Raw genomic sequence first — 7,670 nt, forward strand, 5'->3', positions numbered from 1 at the left:
GAGGGGGTTGGGGAGGATGAGGATGAGGCTGTGGGTGAGGCCGCCGCCCCTTGTTGGTCACAGTAGATGGGGCAGAGGGAGGTTTTCTAGTGCTGGGTGGAGAAGGAGGCCGTCGCTGTGGGGATGCTCGAGGGGACGGAGGGGAGTAGTTGGGTATTGTAGGGTTCAGCTTGGGTGAGGGTGGAGGGAGGGGCAAGGGAGGGGGAGGTTGGCTAGTGCTGGGCTGAGTGGGGGCCAGTCTCTTCATAGGGCCCCGCAGGCTCTGATCCACGTCATCCAGGTTTATGTCGTCCAGGTCAGTGGTGGCCAGGTGGAGGCCGCCGGCGAAACGCTTCACCCTGGGCTCGGTGGCAGGAGAGCGCGGCGGGGAGAGCTTTAAGTCACAACCACATGAAAAATGACTCATTTCACCTCAGTTCTCCTTTTGATATATTTAACAATGCAGGTAATCATCAGGAGGCAAAAACACATCGATAAATTCTTTGCAGGCGCTGGGTAACAATGACGCACAAGAAGATGAAAAAATACCTGCAGACTAATGTCTCTTTCTTGCTTCTTCTTTTATTTTTTGTAGCCAAAATGTTTTTTGTGGTATTTAACTATTTAGACTCGAACATTTATGTTTGTGTCACTCTGGTGTCTCCCTTGTATGTATTGTATGTTCTTGCTGGAAAATAAGTTATTTTAGTGGTATGAGCAGGTGAAAATCTAATTTTCCATCTCAACACACTATTGCCTCACCTCATAAAAATCATGTAACTTATCATTCGAAGTGAAATAAGCAATAACATGGCAGATAAAGTGGTGTAAACCACACCCTTCCTCTTTTGCTGAATTCAAATGGCTGGAAAGAAAGGCTTTCTGAATGTCTGAGCGCTACTAAACTGTCCTTCCTCGTGTCATTTAACTGTTTTAGGCATAAATATGTTGTTATACAGAGACAGTCGCCAACTAGATGGAGGAGTTGTTGTTGAATACTATCATCATCAACGCTGAATGCTATGACAGAACATTGTCGAGGAGCTCTGAGTGCAGACAGAGGAGGTCTTAATCTGTACCTCTGGGGAGTCGTTCTCCACACAGGAGATCTGCTCCAACCGAGTCTGACAAAGACGCTCCACCCAGTGTTGCACTTTTTCCGACTCCTCAAGGTCTTCTCTTTCTGTCTCAGAAACCTGGTACAGAGCCACGCCCGTGCAGCATCAGACAATAGGAATTAGATCTATACACACACGTTTACATGCACAGCCTTTAAAGTACAACATATATGTCAATTGCTATAATCCACAAATCCTTTCCACACTGGTAAACTCCTCTTTTCGTACCTCCTGAACCAGCCGATTGATCTTCAGTTGCTTCTCTCGTTCATGCATCTCTTCTTTCTCCTTGGCGAGTTTCAGCTCGAACTCCATCTCCTTCTTGTTCTTTCTCTGCTCCTGCAGGGTGTCTGTGTTGGACATTTTCTTCTTTTTCTTTTTCTTTTCTCCTTTCTGAGGTGTCACCAGTTAGTCAAAATAAAAAGCAGGGTACCGACAAATGTGCCACTCCAAACCACACAGCAAGACATGCATAAATAGCTAGTCACAGCATGCTGTTTATAACCAATAAAATTCAGCAAACAACTTTAATTTTGTAAATCATTTTAGAACACAGCTCTGATCTTAAATATGTAACCACCATATTAGACATTAGAACTGGTTAAAAACCATAAAGGAGTTGTCCCAGTCTTTCCTTTGTAGCCACTCTTACACCACACTGAACACAGGCAGCTGACAGTACCTTGTGAATTGACGGCAGTTTTCCCTCATATCGATAAAACCAGCCAAATGCTAAGGATGGAGATGAACACAGGTCAATCTCACAAGCAAGTTAAATTAAACCCAAAGTTTCAGCAAACTCCAAACAGTTGTAGAGTCACTACACAGCAATCAAAAAGAGAAATGACAGATTTTTTTTTTGCTCGTTTCCATTTCAGCAAATTCTTCTTGAAAACCAAATGATGCAAACTGCATTGGAACTGATGCAAAAACGATCTTTAAGTAGCTGGAAATGGTTGCCAGGGTCATTTTTCTGACAGCATTTAGCAATAATAAAACATTTTCTCTAATGTTTCAATTTTGGTTGTCAAAGGAAATCTAGCACTCCGTCTGACTGTATGCTGGTTTGCTCGAACACGCTCCTACAACAGCTGTGGAAATGGCAGCTGAGGCTCCAGACTCACTTGTCTATCCTGCTCTTCCTCCTCGTCTTCCACTGAGAAGGAGCTGGCTTCATCAGCTTAGAGAAGAGGCCATAACAACAGCACAGCACGGCACACAGAAGTGACAGAGAAAGAGAGAGAGAGACAGAGGGCATGCATAAAGAAGGGAAACTAAAACTCTCAACTCTATGGTTTCAAAGGAAAAATAAATATGTAGGTTCAGAGATAAATAGAGGATTCATGCAGTTCAGGAAGATTCTTTCACATGTCCTTACGAGAACTCTTGGCCTTTGCAGTGGAGGCGTTTTTCTTCTCAGGTGGGGCGGGTGATCGGCTTTTTGGAGTGTGGGGGCTCTTAGGACTCTTGGGCCTGTCTTGGGCTCCCCAATCCTCCTCCCACTCTCTGTTGTGCTTACTCTCCACAGCCTCAATCCTACAGTGAGCGACAAGACAAGTCAGAGATGTAGGATCTTTTATACATGCTAAGACAATGTGGAATTTATAGACATTTAAAAAATGAGTGTATACTTCTCCATCTCTTTCTTATAGCGCTCCTCTTCCTCTGCAGTTTTCTGAGAGATCTCCATCTGTCTCCTGTTAAATTATAAATATACAAAATAACGCAACATGCTATATATTACTTTAATCTAGTTTATGGGCGCTATTCAGGGTGCCAATCCTGCAGCACATGATATGCAGCCCCATTATTCATCCTCAGATATTGCTGGCATCAAACCACTGTGCAAACAATTCAATGAAATGAAGATAAATCTATATAATAATGTACCTACAGAGCAATATAAGTGAAAGTCCTCAGATGGAAAATATCTGCAACTCCTGTTTACTTCGTTTTTACTTGATATCTGCAGATGTATGTTTGTGAAGCATATTCCTGGTTGACAGGGAAATTATCTTTGCTCAAAATTGTCTCGCGTTGTGGTCATAAAATACCCTGCATGCATTTGAGGTATTTGAATTCAGGGTGACAGGAGAGGTTTGATTGCCAAGGCAAAATAGAAAATGGTATTGCAAATACATTATTTGGCACTGACTGACATTTTAAAAGCAGTCTCCTCCAACATCATCTGTCAGTCAACACTCTGCTATTGGGTTATGACTTTCAGCCTCAGACTGACCACATGTTGGTATTCTCCAAGGTGGTTATGGGACCCAGATGTTGGTTGTGCATGTTTCTGAGAGAAAATTAGCTGTGCCCAACAGATCTGCAAAGACAGCGACGCTCTCAGAATAATCAGGAAGACAGAACCTTCTAGCTGAAAGCAGATTAAAAAAAGCCCACTGGGCACACACTGGGCACCATTTGTGTATCAAAATGTCAGCCAATAGACCCTTTTCAGAGCGGCCAGTTTGACATGAGACCAATAATACTAATTAAGGTTCTTTTCCATTCAGTGCAGAGCTTTTCCAATGTGCCAACATGCATAATAGCAGCACACTGACTGGATTTGACCTGAATGGTACAGAACCTTAATTAGTATCATTGCTAACACCTGTGTTTACCATATGGTTTTATGTCAAAATGGCTGCTATGAAAAAGGTCTATTTCCTAGCTAGTTATCTCAATTTCAGAGTTAGCCATAGACAAACGACAGATTCAGTCGGTTTGATTTGCACTTTGGCACACAAGCGCCTTCTTCCTGATGGCAGAAGTTTGTATTCAGAGAAATACTGCTTTTCAGCTGCACTGTTAGGTTGCCAAACCATGCTGTAATTCCATATCTTGGCTTATTATCTTATGCCCTCTAGGATTTTCTGGTAGAACATCAGCATAATTTGGCTGCTCACTCCATACAGTCTCAATTGCCTTGGTGGTTCCCAACAAGCAATTTGGCAACTAGGGGTCGCCTAAGCTTAAAGGGGGGGGGGGTTGCAATACCTTGATTTTAAAGGTAGTAAGAAAACCTAAAAATATACACAGTACGTAGTATGATTCCAGTGTTGTGTCACAATATCTTTCTGGAGTGAATTAGACCAAATTCTTTAGTTACAAGATTAGATACTTCCATAAATCATTACACAGATACTAAATCTAATAAGACATCTGTCTCCTGTTCAAAAGCCCAACAAGACAACTGTCATTCTTGTGCCATCTGACAAAAACCGGGTTCATTTCAAGAAGATGAAAGTTTTGTGCTCTTCACTCACTGCCTCTCCTTCTCCTGCTGCTCTTTAATGATTTTGTTGGTCTCCAGTGCCACCCTCTTCTGCTGCATCAGCTCCTGCCTGTCCAGCTCCCTGCGGGCCTCCACTGCCAGCCGCTCCTCATCTGTCATAAACAGCTCTCTGCCCTGAGAGAGTGACAAGAGCAAGAGGCAATAATCAGGGAAAGACATCGTGTACAGCCGGGGTCCTTAGACTTTTGGCTCTGGAGACCAGAAGGCAAGCCCAAACCAGTCTCCTGGACCAGGGAGAGATGGAGTCTGTTTTTGTCACGTAACATCTTTGAAACCATCACAGCCAAAGGATTGCTAATCTATAGTTTGTGAGCAATGTCTACAATTAGTTTATAACTATTATATATTCTCAGGTGCAAAAGCATATAAAACATACTAGAGTCACTGTACTGTATATATTCCTGAATATTTTGCAAGATAGTTGTTGCAGGATTCCGGACGTTGATGTAGAAAAATTACTTTATGTCTATATGGGAAGCCAAGGTGCCTGATAAATATTAATTAGAATTTACTGGTTTTGTTTTAATATTACCGATCAATCTGTCACATATAAACATTACTCATTTTTGACTACAGCCTTGAGTTTCAATAACCTATAATGGTGGATGTACTTCAGAGCATGTGTCCAAAGAACACGTGCACACATAAACACAACTGCATTTATAAGACAGGCACTAAGGAAAACAGTAGATATAAGGGGACAGCTTGTCAGTCGTCGTCACTGAGTCCAGAGGCAAACAACCTGCAGAGTGACTTGACTAATGATTAATGTTGCTCCTGCAGGAAGCGGCGCTGAGGAACAGGCTAGGTAATGTGATGTCTCCAAACCAATATGGCACATTAGTCTGTGTGGTGCAGGAATGCAAAAGGGAGAAGGCAGAAGTTTGTGTTCCCACATCCATAACAGATGGTTTTTATCAAGGAATATTAATTAAAGTTTAAAGGGCTGAGTGTTTCATATGCAGATGTAATCATATATCTTGAACTCAGGGGTGTTATATGTTGTGTCTTCGAGGGAATTCAACAATATTTACAAGATTTGAGAAATGAGAAAAAAAAACTAAAGTTATGAGTTGAGCAGCAAAAGAGAACGCTATAAATTATTATTTTATTAACATAACAGTTATTGTACTTACAGCTCCTGTCAGAACGGTAATAGTCAGACTCCTGCTGCTCTTCAAGGCTCTCACAGCCTGGGAATATAACAACAGAACATTTTAGGTAATGCCATTCATTTTAAAGGTTTTTTTAGTATTTCAGTAATTTTTAATATTCAATGAATAAAAGTCAAGGTAACACATTAACAGCGCTCCATGGCCTGTGTTATGTGTATTTATCAGGCTGTGAAATTATCACCAACTCCTGGTAAATACTGCAGGCTTTGTTATCTCCATCAGCCACTTTTGCAAATAACCAACAATCCATGATGGATTTTTTCGATTGCAAAGCCATTTTGGCTGGGGTTCTGCATCTCACTGAGTTAAGTGTAGATCAAACACTGCCACTGATACAGGGTTTTAGCCTCTACTGGCATCACACGCTCAGTCTAAACAGATGCCCTCATGGTGTTGTGGGGGATTTGGAAAAAAGAGTACAAAACTGTATATCTATAGTACATCATATTAAAAGTCACTACTTAATAAACATTGGACTTCATCTGCCATTATTGCAAGTGGACAAATCTTTTAATTTTGCAAAATTCACCTCCTTATGGTCCGCGTTGGTGAAATCCACCCCGTTCACCTCCACAATCTGGTCTCCAATCTACATTTTGGGATAAGACATAGATGTTCACAGTTCACAGCAGCCAGGTATGTGAGTCTAAGAGTTTTTTAGAGGTGTTTCTGGTCATTTTTGAGCAATCACCTCAAGTCCAACTTCTGCAGAAAGAGAGCCTGGCTTGACGTTACTGATGTAGATGCCAGGTTTCTGGGTTGGACCACTGGAGATGCTGATGCCCATACCCTTGGTACCCACGAGGCTGAGGAAGACCTTCTTCTCCTTGATTTCTTTGCCTCCAATCGATGCCAAGCCTGCAATGCTGTTTTTTTTCTCCTGAGGTGTAGCAGAAAGAATAAAGAATGAAGTCCATACGCTGTCCACTGATGTGATAAAACTTTTAAAATTGGAAATCGCCATGAAGAAAAGAGTATATCTGCCTCTTACCCCTGACTCAGACACATACTGGTCGACAAACTGCCACTTTAGGGGTTCATCAGATGAGCTGGAGCAATGAGTAAAAGCAAATAAGAACACAGTGACCTCTGCACATCAGTCCCCATTTCACCAGTCAAACAGCAGCATGTTAATTATCTTACCTTTTCACTGGGATCATCCCCACATCTGCACAGATAAAAAAAGAAATACAGTCAAATTAGTTTCACGCACATGAATCATGCTACCGTTGTTGTAAAATGAGTTTGTGTTTGACGTACGCCTGACTTTGAGTGACACAATCTTCTTCGTCTTGATGAGACTGATGACCTCCTCGTGGATGCAGGAGGAGATTGAGTATCCATTGATGCGCACAATCTCATCACCGATCTATAAATCAACCCAGGATGTGATATTGTGGATGACGCCTTCACTTTCAATACATCAAGCCAAAACACACCATGTTATTGCTATTCCACAGTTACATCCCTGTCTGTTGAATAAACCAATCACAATATGATCTATTAAACTGTGCGATCTATTTACATTTTGATGTTTCAGCTATTTTTGTAGCTGATGCTCTTAGTTACAGTCACTTCCAATTAAACAGTCGACATAAACAACTTCTGATTGGATTGTTTGATTCACCTGTCAAATATCTGCTTAAATCACACCTATATGTCAATGTTTACACAGTCATGTTCCATATATCACACACAGACATATGCATATACACGTACACAGTCCGTTTTTATGTCCTGTTGTTTTTATACTGAGATTTAAAAGACTAACCAGGGACGTTGGCTGCACATTAGCTTCAGCTAGACACCCTACACACATTATCTGTCTGTATTTATCTGTATGTAACTATGTTTACCTATATGGTCTCTGTTAAATACACAAATAAATAAATGCCTTCTACAGTACATATTTTAAATTGATTGAATAATTATATTATATAACATTATGCAAAGTGCTGGCACACATTGCGACAATACATACTGTAGCATTTCACCTTTTGTTTTCAAATAGTTTTTGTATAACTGCAAAAGGTTGTCACTATATAAATAATGACAGTGAATTACATTTTACACAAGTACTAGAATATTCCTTAGAAATAA

General features: G+C 41.1%; 1 protein-coding gene across 2 annotated transcripts in view; it reads right to left on the reverse strand.

Moving 5' to 3' along the window:
• The window catches only part of ush1c (Usher syndrome 1C), a gene marked incomplete at its 5' end in the record, with an annotated part of 18,238 nt that overhangs the window by 7,612 nt on the left and 2,956 nt on the right, over positions 1-7,670 (reverse strand). The window contains 12 exon segments of one of the 2 annotated variants that reach the window (XM_035664325.1): positions 1,059-1,175; positions 1,326-1,490; positions 1,780-1,829; positions 2,476-2,633; positions 2,729-2,794; positions 4,367-4,509; positions 5,532-5,588; positions 6,100-6,159; positions 6,262-6,450; positions 6,562-6,619; positions 6,714-6,738; positions 6,831-6,939. In XM_035664325.1, coding sequence (XP_035520218.1) covers positions 1,059-1,175; positions 1,326-1,490; positions 1,780-1,829; positions 2,476-2,633; positions 2,729-2,794; positions 4,367-4,509; positions 5,532-5,588; positions 6,100-6,159; positions 6,262-6,450; positions 6,562-6,619; positions 6,714-6,738; positions 6,831-6,939 — 1,197 coding nt within the window. 2 annotated transcript variants of the gene reach the window in all.

The sequence above is a fragment of the Morone saxatilis genome, unplaced genomic scaffold, assembly GCF_004916995.1.
Source record: "Morone saxatilis isolate NCDOM2014 unplaced genomic scaffold, NCSU_SB_2.0 Contig2, whole genome shotgun sequence".
In the NCBI taxonomy this organism is placed as follows: Eukaryota; Metazoa; Chordata; class Actinopteri; family Moronidae; genus Morone; species Morone saxatilis.